Source organism: Myxocyprinus asiaticus, chromosome 30 (genome assembly GCF_019703515.2).
Source record: "Myxocyprinus asiaticus isolate MX2 ecotype Aquarium Trade chromosome 30, UBuf_Myxa_2, whole genome shotgun sequence".
NCBI lineage: Eukaryota > Metazoa > Chordata > Actinopteri > Cypriniformes > Catostomidae > Myxocyprinus > Myxocyprinus asiaticus.
This window is the reverse complement of record NC_059373.1, coordinates 12,131,095-12,158,203: the sequence shown is the minus strand read 5'-3', so window position 1 is coordinate 12,158,203 and position 27,109 is coordinate 12,131,095. Positions and strand designations below refer to the sequence as shown.

The 27,109-nt window shown below is 39.7% G+C and overlaps 1 protein-coding gene across 1 annotated transcript in view; it reads left to right on the top strand.

The window, feature by feature from the left end:
- The window catches only part of tshz1 (teashirt zinc finger homeobox 1), a 49,402-nt gene extending 34,618 nt beyond the window's left edge, over positions 1-14,784 (top strand). The window contains exon 3 of the mRNA XM_051664424.1: positions 10,114-14,784. Within this exon, the coding sequence (XP_051520384.1) occupies positions 10,114-13,499 (3,386 nt within the window). The 3' untranslated portion in view covers positions 13,500-14,784. The remainder of the gene's footprint in view (positions 1-10,113) is intronic.
- Positions 14,785-27,109: the final 12,325 nt, after the last annotated feature.

Genomic DNA, 27,109 nt, shown 5'->3' with positions numbered 1-27,109 from the left:
TGAAAGAACACACAAAATCACACACAGTGTCTTCTTGCTTGCAAGCTTTTTGAAACCAAGAATACATCCAAATATTCAATAGTGGTGGGGAACAATGGTAAAGTTTTAAGAATCCGTATACTGTAGAGCTAATCTGAGGCCACATCCACACTAATCCATTTAAGTTTTGAAAACTCTGTTTTCAGTTTCCAAACATCATCATTTTCCAAAGCATGCAGCTATGGAAGGATTCCTTCAAGGATTCAAAATAAATGTCTTTTATTTCAGAAATGCCACAACATTAGGGGCCTGGGTAGCTCAGCAAGTAAAGACACTGACTACCACCCCTGGAGTCGAATCCAGGGCGTGCTGAGGGACTCCAGTCAGGCTTCCTAAGCAACCAATTGGCCCGGTTGCTAGGGTGGGTAGAGTCACATGGGGTAACTTCCTCATGGTCGCTATTATGTGGTTCTCGCTCTCGGTGGGGCATGTGGTGAGTTGTGTATGGAAGCCTCCACACGCGCTAGGTCTCCGCGGTAACGCGCTCAACAAGCCACGTGATAAGATGCGCAGATTGATTGGTGGAGGCAACTGAGATTCGTCCTCCGCCACGAGGACCTTGAGCGCATTGGGAGTTGGGCATTCCAAATCGGAATATTTTTTTAAAAAAAGAGAAAAAAAGAAATGCCACAACATTGACATTAACTACAAAAAGCAGAGCTCTATAATAAAGTAACTCAAAGTAACGTAACGTTGTTACTGTAAAGTAACAACAGCACTGCATTTTTTTATTTTTTTTATTGTTATGAGAAAATGTAAATTTAAGCTTTACCGGCTTATCCAATGCACGCTAGTGATGCTCATCATGCCCGTTTACATTTGACGGCAAAAGCAGAGAATTGTCAGAACCGTAGCCAAGCGGGCTGCGCTCATGAAATGTGGTGCTGATGCATCGCAGGTGACCCAAGTTCGAGTCCTGGCTCATGAGGTCCTTTCCCGATCCCATTCCCACTCTTCTCCCCTATCATTTTCTGTCTCCTCTCCACTAACTCTGTCAATAAAAGCATACAAAAGGCCAAAAAAAAAAAAAAAAAAAAAAAGAGAAGAGAATTATGCCTCATGTAATCGCGGGTTTCATACTTCTTCAGTTTTTTGGTAAAGCTGTTTTTTGATAGATTTGAGTGTCTCGTTGTTCATGTCACGCTCCGTGTCGGCTGGGAGAGGCAGCTGTTAAACTTGCTGCTGCTGTTTCTGCATCACAAATGCACCGATTTGTGTGGTGATGTTGGTGTAAATAAAACAACATGTTTGATGTACTGTAGCATCAGGACATGACACTGTTCATCAACCTGTACCCCTACAGTACAATCTACAGTACTTGGCATTTGCCATCGTTCTTCTCGCCTATGTTTGCCTGTGAGCGCCCAGCGCTCTCTGGGAAGAAACGGTTTGCAGCTCTAAACGTTGCACTGCTTGGTTTTAATTACACTATAATTTATGTCTTTATATATTGTATGATTCATTTGGTATCGAATCGTGTGCATTGCATCGTACAAAACAGTACAATTCAATATTATTTTACACCTCTAGTTTAAATGTAGCATTACCAATGCATTTTAAAACAAAGACATAGTAGTGTGGACTAAATTAGGGATAGGTCAAGATGATCAACAAGTCATCCAACAACCGACTAGTCAATTAGCAATGTTGACTTGTTCTATCTATCGAACTATTTATCTGTCTGGCCATCCATCTATCTGCCCTCTATCTTACGTGAATGGCCCCCAAACATGTCCGATCGGGGTCAGTTAAACCCAAAACCAGCCTAAATATACAGGCCTGCCTTAAAATCGATTTGTTTAGTCATTCACGCAAACAACCTCTGGCAAGTCAATTTTGCAGATGTGTAGTTTTGCACATTTGAACGCCTCTCAATCGGCTACACTCAGTGAATCAAACTTCTCACATCTTTTTTTGTCCCCTCCGTATCAAAAGCATCTTCTTTTTATAGCAGCTATTGATTTTTTTTAATTGTGTGTATTAACAACTTATTTCTGCCATTTTCTCCAGACAGTACAATGCAGGCTTATTTTTGACTGACAAAAACAACAAGCCCCTCCCCCCCTCTTCTTATCTTAATCCCTCTCTCATTGTTCGCCGTGATGTTTAAAAGCAGGCCCCCAATAAGAGATGTCACCAGTCAAACTTCTGATTGGGTTATTAAGTGTGAGCTGTCGTTGCATTTATCTTTTTTTTTTTTTTTTTTTTTTTTTGACGCAGATGGCAAAAAATTGCCAAGTGTGGTTTGATGGCTTGATGTGAGGACAGTGACATGCCAACGCGCATGCCTGTCAGATGCCATGCGGTGTCAGGGGCTGAGAAGACATGCTCGATTTAGTGTCAGGTTCTGCCCATCTTTCTGCGGGAAAAAGCCCTTTCCCGCTTTCTTCTCTCACTCCCCATCTCACGTTCTTCTCTCTCACTCTTGCTCTCTCTGCTCCTCCATCCAGCGCTCTATCACTCTCTGTAATTATAGCAAAGATGAAAAACTTCTCTCTTTGTTTTAACGTGATAAGCTGTCTTAAATGCTGCAGTGACTTGAGGGAATTATCAGGGCTTCAATCCACTGAACCGTGTTGCGGCGTGAACATTTCTTTTAAAGTGATATTTGAAAAAGTCATTTATTTGACAGTTTGTAATGTTTATTTCAACTAAATCCTTTTCGCTTTAATACCGCCTACTTGATTTCTCAGAGGAATCGACGGATTGAAATCCATCTAGGAGCGAGATTCAGTTGGATCAGAAGCCGTCCTTTACGAATATCCAAGAGCACATGCAAATAACGTAAACGCTGCACATACACATTCCCAGCTGTTCACACCCCTACAGCTTCCTCCATGCAGCAGTAAATGGCACCTTACAAACATCAGGTACGGAGTCCGTTCTGATTACGTGTGCTCAGCTGCATGGCGTTTGAAGCTGACAGCACATCTGCTTCAACCACTGAGACGGATCCTGGCATCTCGGACAGACATCTCCTGGTGGCTCGCTGAGATAAAGGAACAACTCTTCAAGCGCTGCCTGTCTCTTTTTCTTCTCTTTACTCCCTAAATCTCCTCCTCTGCTCCCCTCTTTTCCTGCTCTCTTCCTATTGCCTTCAAAGTTGTGCAGGCTGTCATTGTAGCTTTTCTTCTTGTGTTCAAAATGGCTGATAATAACAATACCGCTCTCACAAAGCGTATAGGAGGCTTTTTTTTTTATAGCAGGACATGCTGTGAAGATACACACACGTACACACATGAGCACACTCAAAAGAGGTACTTTGATGTTTTTCGATGATGGAGAGCTCATTTTGTTTATCTCTCAATGCAGATCGAAAGCAGCTGATGAAACAGGAATTTAATCCTACCGCTCCTCATTAAGCACTTGGTCTCATGGACCTTTATTCTCTTTTCATTAAGCGAATTAAATGAGTAGCATTCTCTTCTCTTTCTTTCTCTCTCTGTGTTTTTGTCTTGCAGCCGTGGGTGCAGACAGTGGGCTATCACTTTGTTTTCTGTCATAGCTTTGTCGGCACACAATAGAGTGAAGGAGTTTTTTTGTGGCTGAAACATGAAACCTTACATTTGTGAACATTATTGTTCTGTTCCTTTCCCCCTGTGTAATGCATCTGACAGTACATCTTATTACCACTCATTTAGCAGAGGAAAATAAGCATTTTCTGCCTTGTGGCATAGGCAACATTTTCTAGTGTCCTTTTTTACCTTGAGAAATAATGTGCACCTAGCAGTAATACGCAGTGCGAACAAGCCTGATTTGCACAAATAGGCATTAATGTGTATTTCTGTGCTGAAAAGCACACTTCTGGCCCATTGCTGTTTTTGCTAAAAATCAATGCGTTAACTGGTTCTTCTCAATATGTTGGTACTCTTTTGGTCAAAATGTAGACAAGGAAGACATAAATGCCAATATCTAGAGGACTGGGTGGGCGATACATTTCAGCATATAATGGCAATATACTAATATATTACTTTTTTTTTTTTTTTTTTAAGAATCACCAAATTTAGGCCTATTTGCAAAAATTGGCAAATAATAATAAATATTTTGTAAGTTGAATTTAATACCGACACATACACTGCCTGGCCAAAAATAAAGTTGCATACTCTGATATTTCTTTGGACCGCCTTTAGCTTTGATTACAGCACGCATTTGTCGTGGCATTGTTTCGACAACCTTATGCAACATCACAACATTTATTTCCATCCAGATTTGCATTAATTTTTGGTCGAGATCTTGTGTTGAAGATGGGAGAGTCGAACCACTCTGTAAAGTCAAGTCATTTTTATTTGTATAGCGCTTTTCACAACACACATCGTTTCAAAGCAGCTTTATAGAAAATCATGCTTTATAGATATTACGGTTTCATTTTCTGTTAAAGTCTTAGTCGGCATTGTGTAGTCTGATTAAATATGATTGTAAATTGTCAATAAAAATAAATAATTAAATAATTAAATAATAATTGTATTTAGAACCCCAGTGAGCAAGCCAAAAACGACTGTGGCAAGGAACACAAAACTCCATAAGATGTTGTTTAATGGAGAAAAATAACCTTGGGAGAAACCAGGCTCACTGTGGGGGCCAGTTCCCCTCTGGCAGCATGAATGTAATGCCAGTATTAGTTATTTGTGTGCATTGCAAGTCATGGTTTAAAAGTTTGTAAACTAAGTAACTGTTAAGGGCCAGTGTTTAAACAAAGATTTTGTATGAACTGTAAGATTAATGACTAATGTCTTTGAAGTCCATCCTGAATTAACTGCAGAAGTTCACATAGATGCATTGTCTTTTGTTAGTTGGCTGATGAAGTCTTTTGTTGGCAATTAATTGATTGTCTATGTATTCCATTTTAAGAGTGTAGTCCATCAATAAACGAAGATGATGCAGGCAGAGATCAGTGAGGTGCATCGCAGTTCAACCGGCAGGTCATTTTTCGGTGAGGTTCAGTGGGGTCCATCCTACGTCCAAGGTTCAGGCAGTGGCATATGAAGTATTCAATGTCTTACAGTTGGAGTTGGCATCAGTTCATCATCTGAAGTCCATCGTAAAAGACTGAAGTGATGTCTAGCTTGCACCGGCTGTAGTTTGTCGTCATCACTCAGCGACACATAGCAGTGGATTCCAACACCAAGCAGGAACGGAGCTGGGTCTGTCCGGCTCTGGTAACCTTGGGATTTGAATCCTGAGGTTGAGACAGGGAAACAAATAGAATTATTATTAGCATAGATGCCATAACATTTTTTGCAGAGTTATAGATTAAGAGAAATGTTTCTGAGAAATGTTTCTGGTTCCGGCAGGCCTAACTAAAGCAGCCTAATTGTGAGTTGATGGACAAATTAGGTGTATGAAATTCATGAATTCATTACTGTTGTGCTGCGATGGAATATCTGGTTCAGTCGAGGCTTTATTCCTAACGAATTTAGCCACAGTACTAAATAAACACCTAGGATTGTTGTGGTTATTTTCTATGAGTTTGTTAAAATATGCTGACCTGGCCTGTCTTTAGCTACAGACACTATCCTTCCATGCACCACGAAATAACTCTTAATTTTGTATTCTTCCACTTGCGCTCCATTTTCCGAGCTGCTTTCTTGAGAGCATGAGTGTGATCATTGTACCATGGTGAGGGGCTTTTTTCTTCAATTTTCTTTAATTGAAGATGGGCGACACTATCAAGAGTGCTAGAGAAGGCTGTATTTTTCTGTTATTACATCAAGTTCTTCTAGAATATTTGGCTTACTGAGTTATGTGAAACAATTCTGGAAGATTATTAGTGAAGCTATCTTTAGTAGTCGAAAGAATAGTTCTACCTGAAATATAACGTGGTGTAGATTGAGTGACATTAGCTGATCGCAGCAAACAAGAGACGAGGTAATGATCTGAGATGTCATCGCTCTGCGGTAGAATTTCTATAATATCAACATCAACTCTATATGACATAATTAAATCTAGCGTATGATTATGGCAGTGAGTTGGTCCTGTCACATTTTGTCTGACTCCAGGAGAATTGAGAATATCGATAAATCCCAATGTGTCATTTTCATTATCTATGTGAATGTTGAAGTCACCAACAATTAAAGCTCTATCTACAGTAACTATTAGATCTGATAGAAAATGTGCAAATTCACTAAGGAAATCGGAATACGGCCCGGGTGATCTATGTAATGTAGCAATGGCACAAGACGACAGAGATTTTGTGTTTATATCTGACGGTGTCACATTAAGCATTATTAGGTCAAAAGACTTAACTTATATCCTGTCCTCTGAGTAACACCAAAAACTTCTGTAAATTGTAGCAACACCTCCTCCTCTGCCCTTCAGACGAGGCTTGTGTTTATAACAATAACCTGGGGGAGTAGATTCATTTAAATATGTTCATCCGGTTTAAGCCAGGTTTCAGTCAAACAGAGCACTTCCAAACTATGATCTGTAATAATTTAATTTACAATTAGTGCTTTGAAAGAGGTCTAATGTTTAGTAGCCCTACCTTTATGTGATATTTATTTATAATAAAAAAAATTCAAGTTTGACCTTAATAAAATTTTTCTAAATGATTTAGTGAGGGGTTTGTGTTTGATAGTTCAGGAAACAGACAGTCTATATATGATATCTAGAGTCTGTCTCTCTTTAGCAGGTCAGGTCTACCCCAAAAACTCTTCCAACTGTCTATAAATCCTATGCTATTCTCCGGACACCACTCAGACATCCAGCCGTTCAGTGACACTAATCTACCGTAAACCTTGTCACCATGACAAGCAGGGAGGGGGCCAGAGCATATTACAGTGTCTGACATCGTTTTTGCAAGTTCACACACCTCTTTAACATTATCTTTAGTAGAGCCTGACCGAAATGGGATTTTTGAGACCGATACTGATTTTAGAGGGGAAATTCACAGATTACCGATATGGTGGCCGATATAGTTCATTTTTGAGCTGAAATGAGAACAGACCTTTTCTATGTGGATTGTGCACCGATTTTGACTATAAAAAGGTACTCCGAAGGCTGCTTTCTTAAATATTTGTATCAAAGAATATTTGACATTATTATTATACATTGTCAGCATTGAAAAAAGTACAATATTCCCTCTGAAATGTAGTGGAGTGGAAGCATAAAGTAATAGAAAATGCCATGGTAATACTCAAGTAAAGTACAAGTACATCTAAATTGTACTGAAGTACAGTTTTCTTGCTTATCAAAACATCATCAGCAATATTTCACTGTAAATTTATAACAAAACAGTCACAAACAGTAACACATGGTTCGCTGCTGCCGAGTCGAGATAAACAGCGGCAGCGGTGTTACACCATATTCCGGTGGAAAACCATACTTTTAAATATTACATTTTGTAAATGCAACGACTGGAATTGTTCAGTTGAAGGGGGTACCAAACTGCGAATCCTGAACAAAACAGTTTGGTGAATACGTGTTTACACACGCTTCCACTCAGCTGACAAGCAATGAAAGTAGCTACATGGTTAGCTAGTTAGCTATAAGCTCGTTGTCACGGATAGTAAACAATGGACGTTATTTACAATATTTACTTTCCAGCATTGCGTCTCACCAACTAGGTAACAACGTAGCGTGAAATCAACACTCAACAGACACAATCCACCACCGCACCGTTGTCTGCTGAGCTGCAAAAAGATGTTCTGATGTTTACCTTTCAGTCTGCTACATTACTGACTGCACTGACAAACTATAGCTGGCTAACAGCAAACAAAGATGTGATAAACATGAGTGACATGGTTGTCAGCGACAGGGTTAACGTTATTAGTTGTATTGAAAAGGGAAAATGATGGGATCATTGTTTATTAACTTTCCATTATGTATTTCACAAACTAGTTAGCAACTTACAGAGAAGACACCACTTAACACCGCACCGCTGAGCTCCGCCCTGTCTGCAGAGCCACCATCAGCTCAGCTCGGAGCGCGCTCTGCTGGACAAACTATGTTATGACACCAATTCAAGCATTGTTTTCTGTATTATATGTTCTGAAAAAAAGTTTTCATATCTCCGCATATCGGTAAACATATACGCCGATACCGATATATCGGTGAAAGGCTAATGAGGATATAAGGATAATAATCGGCCGACCAATAAATCAGTCGGGCACTACTCCAGAGGCTTGTACAGTGGCCACTATGTATGACAGGTGCATTGCTTCATGCGCTTCCCTTCTTACCCTGACGTGCCCATCACTTTGGAATAGGGTAAATCTGGACTCATCAGACCACATGACCTTTTTCACATTGCAATCTTTATGCTTCCTAGCAAATTGAAATAATTTTTTTCTGATTAGCCTCACTAACAAGTGGCTTTCTTGTGGCCACACAGCTGTTTAGTCCCAATCCTGTAAGTTCTCGTTGCACTGTGCGTGTGGAAATGCTCTTACTTTCATTATTAAACATAGCCGTGAGTTCTACTGTTGATTTTTTTGCAATGTGACTTCAAGCGTTTTAGTGATCTCTGATCATGATCATTCAATATTTTTTTCCGACCACATTTCCTCCGTGAAGCTGGCAGTTCACCACTGTCCTTCCAGGTTTTAATAATGCATTGGACAGTTCTTAACCCAATTCCAGTGATTTCAGCAATCTCCTTAGTTGTTTACTTTGCTTGATGCAGGCCAATAATTTGCCCATTCTGAAACGCAGTAACATCTTTTCCATGACCACGGGATGCATCTTGCAACATTGTTGTTTAAGAAATGAGAAGCTACACGCTGCATCAGTTAGGGTTAAAAGAATTGTTGCCAGCTGAAACATATTAATCATTGCAATAATGAGCTAATCATAGGCTCTTAAGTTCTGCTTATTTAAATCCAAACGTTTTTTTTTTTTTTTTTTTGGCCTGGCAATGTACACACATTCTGTTAAGCTCTCGTTCAGGCTTGGTTATTGGTCGAATAAAAACTGCCAAATACTGACTGAATAATTGGCCTAGCCGATATATTGTCTATTATTAGAATGTACGGCAACTACAGATTTTTTTTATTTGATTTTTTTTATGCTTCCTCCGTCTCTCTCTCTCTCTCTCTCTCTCTCTCTCTTCCTGTGGCTGCACACACTCCTGACTCCATGGGAGTTAGTACAGCATGGACCATGACAACATGACATTTCCGCTTGCATTTTAGCATGATTCGCTGCGAGAACTTCCATCACCTCTGCCAACAGCATTGAGGCAAGCTGAACCTTGCGCTGCATCCCTGGCAATAATTCAGATGCAATCTCACACTCAGAGGAGTCTAGCTTGGCTTGTGGATGGGAGAACTGGATCAATGTCACACACAGCCTGTGCCCTCTAACTAGTGGGAAAAGGAGAGAGAGAGAGAGAGAGAGAGAGAGAGAGAATGAGAAAATAGTCAATATGGTGTTCATCGTTAGTTTATGTTTTGTAAATTAGTCGACTATTGAGAACAGACAGTCAATTTTACTAGGATATTTTTTTTTTTTCTTTTTTACCCCCACTTGGAAATGAGAGCTTTTGCTTTCATAAAGATATCCTTAGTTATTGTCTGCAATTACCGCCACATAACAATCCTGCTGAAAACATTTGTGATTTTATGGCCCTTTTCCTGTCAGAGCACAATTCTACTTGTGCAATATTTTGTATGGCATTACTTGTTTGTTTTAAGTGTGTCCTTTAAAAAATGTTCACCTGTTTTAACCATTTCTTTTTTATAAATCCCATTTTTTTTTTTTTGCTTAAGAGGGCTGCTTTTCAAAGGAGGACTCTTCTCTGCCCTCTTTACCCTTGCTGAGCTGTTACACAGGATAGCTTTGTTAGTCTCAGCAGTGAAGGGTGCTATCTATCATAGTCAAGATATGGATGTTTGCCACTTTATAATTGCAAACCTTCGTCCTCTGCCAAGACTATTGACAAAATATCTCTTTAGGATCATTATGTAGGCATGCACACACACGCACTCTTGCAGTGACACCCTACAATCTTTTTGGACAAAAAAAAAATAAAAAATCATAGTGAATGTACTTATTCAACATCGCAATTCATGTTGAACTTGCACATTTTGGGGCTCTTTTGTCTTATCTAATTTTTTTTCATCTGCTTTATTTTCACAGCCTACATGCCGGAGGACGAGCTTAAGGCAGCCAAGATCGATGAGGAGCACCTGCAAGACGACGGTCTCTCCTTAGATGGTCAGGATGCAGAATACCTGTGCAATGAAGATGACGATGGCCGTGAACAGCTGAGCTACCAGAACTCCCCACTCAGCAATGGCACCAACCCAGATGCTGGGTATGGCTCACCCCTTAGCGACACCAGTGATCACCTGGCTGACTTCAAAAGCACCTCCTCCAAAGAGGGCCAGGATAAAGAGGAGGTCGAAGAGATGGAGACCGATGCAGGACTGTCCTTGCAGGACAGCCTGGCACAGATGAAAGCCGTCTATGCAAACCTGATTTCAGATGCTTCCTGGTCAAGTATCACAAGAGACATTATGAAAAGCAAGCAGGTTAGTGCTAGCAGCACTACAAGCAGTACTCCAAGCAGCCACAAGGGAAACAACAGCATTGTGAATAGCCATGCAAATAACGTTGCTTGCAGTGGAGCCGGCAGCAGCAGCAGCAACATTAGTGCTAGCACTAAGACAAATGTGACAGCAAACAGCAATTCGACAAAAACCACCACTTTAAACAATGCCAACAATGGAAATATCAATGGTGCTAATAGTGGGGGTGTTGCATATGACTGGCACCAAGCAGCACTTGCTAAAACCTTACAGCATACTCCCTACCACCTCATGCCTGAACCGAGTCTCTTCAGCACAGTGCAGCTGTACCGGCAAAACAATAAGCTGTATGGGCCTGTGTTTACAGGTGCCAGCAAGTTCAGATGTAAGGACTGTAGTGCAGCCTATGACACACTAGTTGGTCTCACAGTGCACATGAATGAAACAGGCCATTACCGTGATGACAATAAGGACAAAGAGGAGGACAGGGGCAAGAAGTGGTCCAAGCCACGGAAGCGATCCCTGATGGAGATGGAGGGCAAAGAAGATGCTCAGAAAGTCTTGAAATGCATGTATTGTGGCCACTCATTCGAATCCCTGCAGGACTTGAGTGTCCACATGATCAAAACGAAACACTACCAGAAAGTGCCTCTCAAAGAACCAATGCCAGCTCTTGCCTCAAAGCTGGTGCCCTCCACCAAAAAGCGAGTGTTCCAGGATCTGATGTCTCCATGCTCACCGGAGTCCATCTCGAGCACCACTGGTATTCCATTGGCAGAAACTGCGCCCACCAAAGATCAGAAGATTTCCAACCCATATGTCACGGCTAATAACCGTTATGGTTACCAAAATGGTGCAAGTTATACTTGGCAGTTTGAGGCCCGAAAAGCTCAAATTCTGAAGTGTATGGAGTGTGGGAGCTCCCATGACACTTTGCAACAGTTGACAGCCCATATGATGGTAACTGGACATTTTCTCAAAGTCACAAATTCTGCTTCTAAAAAGGGGAAGCAGTTAGTGTTTGACCCTGTGGTGGAAGAGAAAATCCAATCGATTCCTCTTCCACCCAATACAACACGTCTACCAGCTCCCACTATCAAGTCCCAACCAAATTCACCAATACACCCCTCCACCATGGATGAAAGGAAGGAGTTAGAAGATGAGAAAATGGAGGAAAGTGAAGAGATTAAAATCAAGCAAGAGAAGGAAGATCCTTCTGAGAAAACGGAAAAGACAGAGAAGCCTAGCCATTACAAATATCTAAGAGAGGAGGATCTTGAAGAGACTCCTAAAGGTGGACTAGATATTCTTAAGTCATTAGAAAATACAGTCTCCAGTGCAATCAGTAAGGCTCAGACAGGTACACCAACTTGGGGTGGATATCCTAGCATTCATGCCGCCTACCAGCTCCAAGGGTCTGTGAAATCTCTCCCTGCCATTCAGAGTGTCCAGATTCAGCCAACATTCAATGCCAGCAGCTTGAAATCTTTGACCTCTGACTCCGGTGCTCTGATCCATTCCCCAAGCAGCCTCTCTCCACCTCCAAACCATAAAAGCAATGTCCTAGCCATGGAGGAGCTGGTGGAGAAAGTAACAGGCAAAATCCCATCCAAGAAGGACAGGGATGAGAAATCTACTGAACGCAGTTCCAAACATCTGACTGCTGAATTACCCTCTCCTGTCCTGAAAGACAGAAAAGACTTGCCAAGACCAGATGATCTTAGCAAGCCAACAAAGAACGGCACAGCAGATAAAGTGTTGGAGCATGTTTCTCTTCGGGAAGGGGAATATAAGGAAAGCTATGCAGATACTCCCGTTAAGAATGGAATGGATGCCCTCAAAACACCAGTCAGCAATGGTTGCAGTAATTTAGGAATTATCACTGACCACTCACCAGAACAGCCTTTAGTCAACCCCCTCAGTGCATTGCAATCTATCATGAACACTCATTTGGGTAAGGCCTCCAAAACTGTCAGTCCACTCCTGGACCCACTAGCAATGCTGTACAAGATCAGCAACAACATGATAGAGAAACCCATGTATAGTCCAGCTCAGGTCAAGCAAGTTGAGTCTATCAACAGATATTACGACAATGATGATGATCAGCCCATGGACTTGACCAAGTCCAAAAGTGGCAATGGGCCCACCAATAATTGCTCATCTACTGTCATCAACAGCAACAGCAGCATCACAAACAGTTCCCGGCCCATCTTATCCACTTTGGCTGAATCAATCTCATCTCCTCTTCGGGAGAATGCGTTAATGGACATATCTGACATGGTGAAGAACCTCACAGGTCGCTTGACGCCAAAGTCATCAACACCTTCCTCCATATCTGAAAAGTCAGATGCAGATGGCTGTGCATTTGAGGATGGCTTGGAAGATCTTTGCCCTGTTCAGAAGAGGAAAGGCAGGCAGTCAAACTGGAACCCTCAGCATCTGCTCATTCTCCAGGCTCAATTTGCATCCAGCCTTCGAGAAACCCCTGACGGAAAGTATATCATAACAGACCTAGGTCCTCAGGAGCGAGTACATATTTGCAAGTTTACAGGTCTCTCCATGACCACCATCTCCCACTGGTTGGCAAATGTCAAGTACCAGCTCAGGCGGACAGGTGGGACCAAGTTTCTGAAGAACATAGACTCGGGCCAGCCACTGTTCTTGTGTAGTGATTGTGCCTCCCAGTTCAGAACTCCCTCCACATACATAAACCACTTAGAATCCCACTTGGGCTTTAGCTTGAAGGACCTGTCCAAGTTATCAATAGACCTCATAAGAGACCAGCAAGCAGTCACAAAAATGTTCACAGACAAGACATTCAGTGCCCTTGGCTTGACTGAGGAGGACTCGAATTCCATATTTCAGTGCAAACTGTGCAATAGGACTTTTGTCAGCAAGCACGCAGTAAAACTGCACCTCAGCAAAACGCATGGAAAGTCACCAGAGGACCACCTGGTCTTTGTTACTGAGCTGGAAAAGTTAGAAAAGCCCTAAAGATAGCAGGCTGGTGGCAGTGAAGTGACTGGATTGAGAATCATTGCACTACATCACTGTACTGCACTGCGCCTGAACTGAGCCTTCAGATTCAGTCCAACTTATATCGTGAAACTGCCTGACTGGACCATGATCTGTTTCAATTTCTTTTTCAATTTTCCTTTGTTTTTGAGTCTCTTGCTTTGTATTGTATTTATCTAAAATGTGTCGGTTATGTGCATGTTGTTTTCCCCCTTTCTTCTTTTGAGTAAATTCATATTCAAACTGAATTTACAGTTTGTACTCTGTTGAATTGGGAATGAAACAAACATGGTATCCGTGGGCATGTTCTAAACAAAAAGGCAAAAGAACTTATAGAATAGAATTAATTGCATTATGAACACTTACTGTTCATAAAAAAAAAAAAAAAAAAAGACATTCATTAAAGCACTCCGTAGTGTTGAATGTTATGAGAATATGTACAAAATGAGACAGGCCTATTTTGTTAATTTGAGCTCAGAATTTCAGATATTGGCTTGAAACAACTCAAAACTTTGCAACCCGTTGAAGTTAAAACAGTGCATCATAGATTTTGTGGAGTCTTCTAAACCTCGAAGGATATTGAAGATTTTAACTTTTGTCAAGATCTTGAATAGGCAGCTGCCTATGATTATACACTTTGGTTTTTCAAAGGCATTTATTTGTTTTTAATAATCATTGTTTTTATGTTGTTGTTGTTGTTGTTGTTGTTTTTTTTTTTTTAATATAATTTTATACAGTAGCAATTTGTAATGTATTCTTTGTACCACTATTTCTCTTTCTATGGTTTCGCATCAGTTTCGACATGTAAAGACTTCATTGAAATCTTATATACAGCACATATATTTAAAAGATCAGCGAAGATGTGTAAATTTTCATCATCATATCTTGCCAGTTGCAGCAGCTCAACATTGTTTGTATGGTGTGCATTCTTTTATATTGTCATTTTATATATAGTAAACAAAAAGGAAATATGTACAGAGATGTATATGCAGTATATGTGCTGTAGAACCACAATTCATCCTTTAGTTTCCAATGAACTATGTTCTGGGATGTGGTTAATATGAATTGACTGAAGGAGTTGCATCTGTGTTGATGCATGATGCGTGAGGGGAAACCAAGCAATGCAAAACATGAAATACAGTACATTTCAATGTTTTATCATGCCATTGTGAAAATCCCCACCAATTCCCTAATTTAAAAAAAAAAAAAAAAAATGTTTTTGTCCATTAATTGTAAAATAAAACCTGAAGCATTTCTTGATTAATGCTGTTCTCCACATGTTCATTCATGCGTTTTCTCTTTATCCCATAATACTCTCTGTTTAAGGAAGCCAAACTAACAGAAAGCAATTAATTTAGTTCATTTTGCATTTTAATTCTTAAACTTTCTATGTCAATCTTGCAAACATGCACTGAATTGCTCATGAATTATTTCAGCTAAGCACTCCTTTGAGTTGAAATATTTATTGTCCATTTTACCTTTGTTAGTCTTTGTTAAAGAATGCAGCTTTACCTCTTCTGTCTTGCATGTAAATGAGAGATATGTTTCCAGGCCCAAATCCTGCTGGTAAATAGCGAGCACTCTCAATGTAGCCAAAATGGGCAAAGAATTTATGGATTTAATCCTTTTCCATAAAGCCTGTATATCTGGCTTCTCATGACCGAGTCTGAAGCATTGATCCAGCCCCTCCCCTTTTTTGGAGGATCTTAGTGAAGTCCCTGTACATAATCTATGTAAATTACAGCAATCATGACAACTGCGACATTGTGAGTACCTGCAGAGCAGAGTGAAACATCGGCAGATAGACACAGTTTAAGCAGATTTGCATTTTTTTATTTTTTATTTCCTTGCTCACACAAGTGCTCTCCAAGCGATTCACAGGTTTTCCAGATGAAGAAATAAATGCCCAATTTCTCATGGGAATCAAAGATTTACACTTTTCAGCTCCATTACTGAGTGATTATACATGTGGACACGGGGCTTGAGGGGAAACGAAACAAGAAGGGGCAATGATTGAAATGTGTAGTGTTTGCACAATCTCAATCTCCATTTGAAGCTGCTTTGGGGAGTTGCAGTATCAAAACCCTTGTTATTTACCCTATTTGTAAGTATCCTCTCACTCAGATTGGCATATTTTGATTTCCCAGTGGTACCATACTGAATATTCTGAGCCTCCATCTGGTAGTTTAGCTTTCCTCAATTACTGCAATTATTTTTTTGTTTTCCTTCGAAAGACACTGTGGCGGGATATCAGTGGAAACTATCAAAATATTAAGGTGTATAAATCCAAAAGTATTTTTGCATAAATTGAGAGAAATATGTCATCCAGAGAATTGTTTCATAAATGGGTGGCTAAGACGCAAGTTTAGGCTGTATAGTAGATTTAAAATTATTAATCTTTTCAAGTCACAGTTCTAGCAGAACTTTCCACAAGTTGGAAAATTCTCAATATAAAAACATGAAAGCAATATTGTTATTGAAATCATACCTTTAAAGTACTGAGCAGAAAGTGCATTATAAAATTAAGCCTTCCATTTCTTTTCACATCTGGGGTCCTGAAGCACACAGAGATAAAGGGCCATGCCAGGTCTCTTTTAAAGAATTGACTTGCTGCCTTCCAGCAGAAATCTTTTACATGTACTGAAACAAAAGGTTGTCAAAGCAATTCACAGCATGCATTTTTTTCTTAAATCTCCAGTTAAATGCAAATGCAAATACAAAGCTTTAGGTGAGACAATGTTAAAGACAGAAAAGGTAAACACTTTGCAACTTGCAACTATAAGTGGCAAATACTGTAGTTCTTGAGCAGTAAACAAGCGGCATCCCATGCTTAATCGGCCTGTATGCATCCCTGCCAAGAACATCCCTTCTATGGACATTAATCAGCATAGAGATAAATTTCTGTTTGTGCATGAACACATTTGGAATTCAAAACATATTTTCTGAATACTTACTCAAGTCTGACAAACATGTTCATTAATCTGCTTCAAGATTTTACTTTTTCATAGACAAATTAAATTTCGAATAACAAATCTTTGCACAGCATGTCAAACATCAATGTCATTACTGATGCAACTCATCACTGTGCGTTCATCAGCCTGAACTAGTGTCTCATGTTTTGTTATTTCACTTTAAGCAAACAGGAAATAAATCATCTTGGACTATTTCATTGCCGCTCGACCACTCATACAGAGATAGAAGCACAAATATGATGCCACACAAAAGAATTGATTGATAGAGGGACTATGATGAATTTTACCTGGTAACAGTTTGCTGTTCTCAAAAAACACATTAGACCGAGAGCCTCAATGTAATTGAACTGTTACCTGTTGAAATTACACACTTTCACTGAGAGAAATCATGTGACATTGAAAATAGTGAATGAATCTGGAAAATGACGTCATGGTCCATGAATGTCAGAATTTCTGAATATACAATAGAATACAATTAAGAAGGCCAGCAAGTGACATTTATCACATTTCATCAACCCACACATGGACTGCTGATTTGATCAACAACATGAAATTCACAATTCCTTGGACACAGTAAACCAGTGGCTCTCATCTTGTTGGGATTCAGGTCTCAGATTTTACATTGGGCATCAAGCTGTGACCCGACTAAGTACCAACATTGCTAATGGTATTAAAGTAAATAACAAAGTTCTTAAAAGCAAACATTGAACAGTATGGAAAATTATTCAGCTGAGATTCTGAATAATTGCCATTTTTGTAAATATATAATGGCAAAAGTGTGGTTTACCAGCATTACTAATATAATATAATGTAATATAATATATAGATTTACAAGCTTAGGGCTGTCTGTATTTTCTTCAACTGTGTAAATGAATAGGAATCTAAATTTCAGATTGTCAGATTCGTCAGCCAATCCAATTGTTTTATTAATACCTGGTGAAGGCTTTCAGTTATGCATTCAGGCATGTCGAATACTGATGAAAACTTTACAGTGGAAACATGTTTTGGTTGGTATTACTGTGAATCATAAAGACAGGCAGACTCACATATATTTGATAAGTTTGATTCTTTTAATGGCTAAATTCCACATTCATAAATGCAAATTCTCAGGAAAGATGCCATGTTTTATAGTGGGTTTTCACTTCAAATGATCACTAGTAAGTTTAGTTTGTCAGTTGCTTACAATATGTTTACTAAAAGACTTTGGTTTAAAATTGGCTGGTTGAGATATTGAGTGTCATGTCATTGAGGTTCTCATGGCTGTTTACGTTCGTGAACGTTTTTTAAATGTCAGTTCTCTTTGGTCATTGTGACTCTGTTAATTATCGGCACTATGGAGCCCCATTTTTTATTATTATTCTTTGTATTTGTTGGTAAATAATACACTACACATTACATAAACATGCACTGGTGCGAGTGAAAACAGTGGAGAGTAGAAAACGAGGCACTTACAATGGAAGTGAATGGGGACAAAAAGTAAACACTGAAATACTCAAGACAAACAATATGCACAATAAAAATGGTTTTATTGTGACAAAATCACTTACTAACCTTTTCTGTGTAAAGTTATGATCAATTTTACCACTTCATTGCAATGATGACCTAACGCTCGAATCCTTAAATGATTGTGAAAGCTTCAATTTAACCAACTTTACAGCTTAAATAATACACCAGTTTTAACAGAATTCATGTAAATGCTTTTAGGAAATTAAATGCTTCACATCTCTGCCTTTAAACCCTCCAAAAATTGGCCCCGGTCACTTCCATTGTGTCTCACTTTTTAAAGAAAAGAAGGAACAAGTCAATTTTTTTGTTTGCGGTAATCAACATTATGCCACAAATGCTGTTGATTGAGCTTAACTTGGAATTTAACTTGGAACCTGGAATATTCCTTTGATATTAATAATAATTATTAAATTAATAATGATTAAATATGGTTAATTATTACTATATATATTTATACTAAATAATAACAACTAATAAATATTAATTATATACTATAAATGACAGATGCATTTGTGCCAAAACAACTCAACAAATAAACTCAAGTTTATTTGAACACAGCCTTTGATGTCAGCAACAAAATTTATCGGAAATGTTTTTCCTCCCTTTTTAGTTGATAAGCCTAACTTTTGCTATCCTAACTGTACACAGTTATACAGTTAGTTCCATTTTATAATTTGTGATTTGCATTGTTTTCAACCCTGTAGACCAGCGACCCAACAATTGAGAATCATTTTTGTAAACCACAACAATGGTCTAAATAACCTTCACCCCAAATTGTGCTTCCTTGAGTCCTCATCAATAAATCCAAGTTCAAATGCACAGTTCTGAAAACACACAGTTTGAAGTGCAACAGCAATGACACATAAAGGTGTTCCTCCTTTAAATTTTAAATGTTTTAAGCCTTTAAAAACTCATTTACCACCCGCTGCACTGGCTATTTTGAGAGGGGATTTGTTATTCTTAAGCTGTCCGCAATCAGGCCCATGTTCCTGTCAAATGACAGCTGTCAAACTACAAAGCAGAGTGTGTAAAATTGAATCGCAGTTGAACACTGAAGGAAAACAAAGGGCTGTCAGATAAATGCATGTGGCAGAATAAATTGTGAGTCTGTTTGATTGGCAGCTCAAGGACGAAACGTACATTTTGAAGAATAAACATGGCTCAAAAAAAAGTCCCATCAGGTGATAGACTGTGAGATCATTGCATTAAGAATTATTTGATGCTTCCTTCCCAACGGATGTGTGAAATGTTGGGTATGAGGCATCACAAATGGTTGTGTTCCTGTCAGAAGTGAGCCGTGTTTGGAGATGGAATGTCCCGCTTATTCATCTGCGTGTGGATAGCGGCCTGAAGAATGGAGATGTGACAAAATCGCTTCTTTATAGAATAATGACGGCTGACACTGGGTCTAATGGATGCAGTGTTTTTAATCTCACTGAAGGCTCAGCCCTGTGATAGACTTGGCTGCCAGTTCTACAGGTGTACTGTGACAGCCTGTCTATTCTGTTGCTCATCACTCACGGAGAGCAGAGAGGACTGGCTATGCTTTAGTCCTATCCACTCATAATGCTATTGCACCAGACGTAAAGCAGAAGGGAGGAGTGTCACCACCACAGCCCGGGCTAAAACCTGCCCCCAAGTGCTGGTCTTCTCTGACTTTTTCTTATACAGAGGTTAAGAGCATCAACCCCAGTGTTGGATATGTCAAGTTGGGTAGCAGATGAAGAAGCACAAGTTTTAAAGCAGCTTAGACAGACCAACATCTTCTCCACAGGCAAATTGAAGCTGAACGTATGAAGAGAGACACTGAATATAATGGATCCCATTTCATTCTGTGTAGGGATGCTGTATACTAGTGTTTCTCAATCTTGGTTCTTCTAAAGAACAGCCAGTTATACACATTTTAGATGTGTCAAATAAGGGAGACATTCAAAATGTGCAGTGTGGAATCTTCCAGAATTGAGAAACTGCTTTCATTCATTCACAAACTGATGCATTTTGCACACACACACACACACATTATTTAAAATAAAATAAAAAATAAATAAAAAAAATAGCAAGAGCTTTCTCAAAGCTGCCGACTCCAGTCTGATTGGCTGGCTGCATCTGTTTCTGGGAGTCAGAGTGCACATATTTTATTGTGTCATAAGGAAACAAATTTGTGCTTGCAACACTGAAGGCTGCTACATTGAACACTTACTGTAGTAGAAGGAACTACTCACTGAATTTGTTCCAGCTTCTCCCATTCATTTTAATACAAGTGGTCTATCTCAGCTAAATTGTCTCTGTACCATTTTGGTGCACACCAGTCTATTGTTTCATATCATGTAAGCGTAAAGATGGCCACTTTCTGTCTAATTGGTCAGTTTTTAGCCAGAATAAGCTACAAAGTGGATCAGACTTTATGCTTTGTAAGGCAGTTTTGCAACACCTTGTAAAGTGACTGTATGTTTAACATCAGTCTAATATACCTTTGCCTTAATCGTTGTATTATCTTGTGCACTATTCCTCCTTTTACATTGAAGGGTTGGCATTTAAACGGAATTGTAAAAAGTGCTTAAAATTCCTGGCCTTCTGTTAAAATATCTATATGAAGCTGAGCTGAGAGTGATTTTTGCCATTCACTCAACGGTGAATGATTGAATTTTGTCAGCCTGCCGTGATTTTTGCTAGACTGCAATGCATTGTGAAACAAAAGCTTCTGCAAATGTTGCTGTGGGATTTGTGTGCAATTTCAGATTAAATTAATGTAGGGAAAAGCCAACGAGCAATGCAGAGTGAGAAAAAGAAGGGAGGGAGTGAAAGAGAGAAATCTCTGTGAATTAATGAGCACAAACATGCTTCCATGAACATATGTATTGGTGAAAAATGTATATTTTTACTCCCTGACGTCCTGAGCACTTGTTGTTGTGTGATTGTTCTTTCAAATTTAGCTGAGTTTCCTCTAAGAAAGTTTCGACAGGCTGAACACATTTGTTTGTCTCCTTGCTAAACTGGTAAGTGTAAAATGTTTTTGTTTTGTCTTTACATACAATACAGTATTCATCAGCAGCAAGTGAAAGACTAAAATGACAGAATGGCATTACAATAAGGGTATTATAGTTTAAATGACTCATGTTTGCATCTTTCATTAAAAGTGAAAAGTTCACTTTGAAACAAACACTTGTCTACTGAATCCAAAGCAAGATCAATTGCATTGTAAAGAAAATGTACCCAAGTTGTGATCCTGCAGTCTTGTTGAATGCAATTAGATAAAAAATAAAATGAAAACAAAACAAGTATCACAGAGTAATGGGTTGAGTTGTCCTCTGCATGGCTGCAAACAGTAAAAAACAGTGCAACCAGACTCTTTTGAACCAATTCTTTTAATGCATAGTTTAAAATACTCACACACTCACAAGTTTTTCGCATTGAATCTTCACTAAGATCTTCACTGAATGACTCACTGCAGTTTCTGAATTAATATTTGACTCTCTGAACTGAAGTTATCAATAAGCTACATTCAGAAAATAAGCAAGATTTGTTTTGTTTACTTATATGAAACTTAAATCAGTAGGCTATCATTTAAAAAAAGAATAAAGAATAAATTAAAAAAACATTGCAACAGTAATGACATTTTTTCATTCTATTGAATTAATGTTTTTATTAAAATTATCGAATATAATATAATATAATATAATAATTTTCATAACACTGTGAACAAGCAAAATAAATAAATTAAAAACGACAACAATAAAAACAAACAAACAAACAAACAAAAACACAAATGTTATTTTAAAAAGGTGTGGAACATTTTCGGACAAGTAAAAATGGCTTCGATGACCCTGGCTAATTTGACAATTAGTTCTTTCGTTTCAGATTGACTGTTCTGAAATTGCGAACTTTAACTTTGGCCACACTCTTAAGGGGGTCGCACACCAGATGGACCACATGGCTCATTCTAAAATTCAAAACAGCTTTTTTCTATGAAGGTACACACACCGGCGCCGTTGCTCAGCATTTGTCGATGGCACCCAGCTACAACTCCGGAGGCTGCTCAAATTTCTGCCTCACCACAAATTGTAACTCGAATAGTTTTCCATTAAACTGGACCCAAATCTTTATTGAAGAACATAAATTATTTACTCTAGCCATCACTGGATGACATATTGTGTATATGTGTCTTTCATATTGCCTACACAATGTATTTTCAGTTAAGAGTATGTATTTTAGGGTTTGACAGCTTGAATGAAACCCATTCAATGCTACAATAGAGAAATCGAATTATAAACGTCACAATCGTTCAGTTTGTGTTGTTACACCAGTTTCATGCACTAACCTGCAAACTCATCATCACTTTGTTCATTCTTGAAGATGGGAAAAACCTTGGTAACTTTTGCGTGTACCATCTGTTACCTGAATCACATCAACGTGCCCTGTGTTTGAAACCTGTGCCATGTCCTACCCGTGACACTCCATGGTGCTTCTCGTCCAGTGTGCGGCCGGTTGTTGCATTTATTATTATTATAATTTGTTTGGCTTCAGTCTAGTTTTTCTCGGGACAAAATACAGAAAAGTTCACACAACATCCTGCCTTGCAAGATGTCCATTGTGTTTTTTTCCTTGTTGTGTTGCAGGTCAAACACTCAAAACTGTTTTCCACACAATCCACCTCCAACCTCTACAAACAATGCGAGCATGTCCACCCCCCCCCCCCCCCCCCCTTGCGTTCTCTGGTTTGGTTTTGTTTTAATCAGATGTAGGGTCTCCTCTGACGATGTCATATCTGGGCTCACACGCTCATACACATACGCACCCTCAGAAGGACAGTGGGCTGTCCAGTGTAGCATCATTAGCTCAGCGGAGAAGTGGCGGCCCTGACACATGTCGAGCGGTGTGCAGCCAACCCACGGACGAGCACGAGTCGCTCCTGCATAATTTTAAGCTAACACCACATTTGTGTGCAGGTATGCTGTCAGTGGTCCATGGAGAACAGGGGACACTGGGTTGGGGAAAGGCAAGAAGAGACAGATAAGGGGAAGAAATTCATCCAGAGAGCTGGAGTGGTCCCTCAATGGCTGCCTCCTTATTACATGGAGTGGGCTGTGCTTGCCATCCTGCCGGAGCAATTGCGCTTTGCCTTCCTGAAGGAACATACCTGTGAGTTTCTTCTTCTAATACAGCTTGAACGTAATGAAAACAATTATGGCTCTGCCATTGCAGTTTGTTGGAAAAGTCTCGACTTTTTTATAGTTCTGTAGCTCAACTGGAAGAGCATTGGGCTTGGAATTCCAAGGTCAAGGGGTGATTCCCAGGAAATCGATGCACTGATAGAATGTACTGTATACCTCAAATGCACTGGATCCTAATGTGACACAAAAAAGCGACATGCAATAAAAGATATCACGTTAATTAGAGTTTTGTCGAAACTAGCTTCACGACAAGCGAGAGGACATTCTGTTGATTGCTTGGTTTCTATTACTGCATTGTCTTGCCAGGTAGCCCCACCCACTGTGAACTGTCATTAGTAAAAAATCCACATGGAACATTAAATATGTTCTGATTGGCTTTGATTGTGCTTTGACATACAGCTTTATCGCATTCATTGTGGACAGATTGTTTATCGCTCGAATCCCATAGCATCACATCTGGTTAGGACATTGTGTGTGTTGCTTTGGATAAAAGTATCTGCCAAATGCACAGGCTAATTGAAAATATTTGTACTTTTTTTTTTTTTTACAAACTAACATGGTTTTCATATATGCTGTTTTTTGGAATGCCAGGTCTGAAGTTGTGGGTGGTTGAAAACAGAGGTTGTATACCAACCATTCCACTGCACGATTCGATACCCCAACCTATCATGGGTGATCCATAATTCTATTACCAACAATCAAACTCAATTGTACTTGAGTCATGTCTTCTCGGGTAACGAGAGTTCTGCTTTTGCGAACAGTACATTACCTTTCAAGTTGCATCCATGCACAATCGATCAAAGGTCAAAGATACTATTCCTGTTTTCCAGCTCAGTGCTAATATATGCAGCAGTACTGCTCTGTAGGTATTTTACAGGCCTCATCCATCAGTCCATCCATGCATTATGCATATCAGAGGTCATATTGGTGGCTGCCTCCCCTGCAGAGGCGTTAATCCTTATCTTAGCTGTAATAACAAGATTAGGCTGGCTGAGGGGCTTATTGGGGTAGCTGGGGGTCCTGCTCTGACCGCAGTGAGGTTGACAAGGCCAAACCGATGGGGAAATCCCACATACTGCGCCAACGGAGCTCATTGATTACTCTAACTTACTAAATCGGCCTGGGGTTGTGTTTGACGCAGTGTATGGACTCCATCTGTTAAACGGTAGTTAGCTCCACACAGAATGAGCTAATGTCACGCCAGTGGTGCTGAGTGGAATTCACTTGGACAAGCTGGGATAGAAGTGATGCTTTAGGCAGCTCATACCAGCTCTGTGTGGTCATAAAGGTTTATGATGCCTACGATAATTCTCCTCCATGGATGTTCAATGTCGCCAACTACATTTTTCAGTATCCGATTACTTTGCACTCCAGGGTGATTTTACTAGAGGTTTGGAGAATAGTACTCAAACACTGTACATGTATACACTACATGGACAAAAGTTTGTGAACCACACCCATATGTGTTTATTGCGCTTTAATTTCAAAATCATAGACATTAACAAGAAGTTTGTCCTCTGTTTTGATGCAATGACCGCCTCTACTCTTCTCTGAAGGCTTTCTAATAGACGTTGGGACATGGTTGGGGGCAGTGGCAACAACTGACCGAAAGGGAACCTTGAAAACTATAGTGTCATAAAAAAAACACTGAGCTTTTTGGTATACCCTATTCTACTGAAAATCAAATCAAATCAAATCACTTTTATTGATTTTAAATGCTTGTCTAAAGAGATTTTATGGCTGTATGCTTGATTTTTTACACCTTTTATTAATGGGTAAGGCTGAAAAATCCAAACCCCTTACTAAGAAGGGGGCATATGCATACTTTTGGTCATACTTTTAACTTTGATTTTAAGAGGTTTGGAGACAGTTTTTTTTATATATATACAGTATGTTTAGGTGAGCTTTTTTCTTCCCTGGCTTAGTAAACTTCCTCTTTCCTTACATAGAGTCATCCAAGTGCTACGCTTTGAGAATTCTTCCCGGTGTTCTTCTTGAGTTGAACGATGCATCGCTCAGTGGCGTGATGACCCTATTCAAGTTCAGGTATGCTCGGCATGTACTTGAGATTCATAAACATTTTCACCGTAAGCAATTTTTATTCCTCAAAAGCACACGTCCCATAACTGTCACAGACAGATGCTGGCTTGGAATGATGTATGAATGCTCAGGATGACATGGCTGGCTGCTTTGAGCAGCAGTGTTTAGAGTCTATTAATTTTACAGTGCTGTTTGGAATTATCCATCTGTTTAAAGGTTAACTGCCTTCTTGCTTGTGAAGAGTACATTTCTCACACACACTAAGGCTTAGAACACGCAAGAACATTACCATCATCACCGCACACAAGTTTTCCGCAGTCCACAGTACACGTCAAGCCAGATAACGGCAAGGCCCATTAAGGGGTATCAGGTGCCACGTCTCACCTTACTTTAACAGGCTTGCTCGAATGCATACAATCCACTTAATGCCCAAAGTGATGTGGAGAGGCGTTTTTATAAGTCTGTGGATGAGCTTCACTTTCATGGGCGCTGTCCATGTTCTGATTTAGCACACCACCTGCCACTTGACTGTCAGTCGGCCAGAGTAATCTCTCTCCGTCAGCTGCCAGTGAGGGTGAAGTTCATCTTTGCAATAACGTTAAATGCACTGGCGCTTCATGAATATGAATGGCTATATAAATAGGAAAGTTGAAGAGAAGATAGATCGGATGGCTGTCACTTCAAACTTCCTAATCATCTCCACTAAAAGCATGCCATGCCAAGCAACATGAGTCAGTGAGACTTGACAAGTCAGAATAGGAACCTGGGGTACGTAACGCTGTCCCGGTTTGTTGTACCACGGAACCTATCAAATTTATCTTCTTCACAAGAGTCTTGTGGGATGGGTAGCTAGGCCAGATGTCAAGACTTTCTGTAAATAACGACTTAATTTTCAGCCTATTTTTCACACAAAGCTATCCAAACATGTATTCAGAAGACATGGAATGTAAAGAATGAATCATATAGACTACTCTAATGATGCATTTATGGTGCTTTTTAGTCCATATTGGAGCTTGACAGGCCCAGTTCTTTTTAGCTTTCATTCATTGGAAAAGATCAGCATGAACAGTCTGCTAAGCATATCCATTTGGGGAGTCGCGTGGCACCATGCAGGGGTCAGATATGTGAATGACGAGCTCTGCACACTTTGCTAGTTTTTAATTATTTTTGTGTCTTAAACCATTGAGATTCAATACACCCTGCTACATAACTGTTCTATGAAGTAAACATGTTAAAGAATTCCAAATCCTTGGGCTCTGGAGATATTAAAAGACACTTATGTGCTCAAGCTGATACACCAGACAGGGCCGCAGACCAGGGACTCAGTTTGGATAGTGCAGAGGGAGAGATTCAACGTCATCTGGCAAGCATGTCTGTAATGCTGGTGAAGATCGTGGCGGACTTGGAGGATCTTGATGTAATATGTCGATCGATCACTGCGATGGAGATTCAATTCTCTGAGTTGGTTACAAGAATCAGGGACGTCGAGAAACGGATCGATTATCTGGAGTCATCGGAGAAGGAATTAGCTGTTAACCCGCTAGCGACAAAAGTAGATTTGGAACGCATTTGGGAAAAGCTGGAAGACCTTTTAATTGGTGAAACAACGTCCGAATTGTTGGAATCCCTAAGCATGAGGAAGGCCAAGATATGGTAAAATTCCTAGACGAGCTCTTTCTGAGTCTGCTCAACATAACAGGCCATAAGCTGGAAATCGAGCAAGCTTACAGGGTTCCGGCTCGGAGATCCACGGAAGGAGACAGGCCCTGATCAATTTTGGCCAAATTTCTGAGATCATCCGATAAAGATCTCGTGTTACGCGAGGAGTAAAGGAAGGCTTTCTTGGAAGAACCACAAAAGTTTCTTGTTCCCAGACTTTGCTAATTCGACAAGAGAGAAA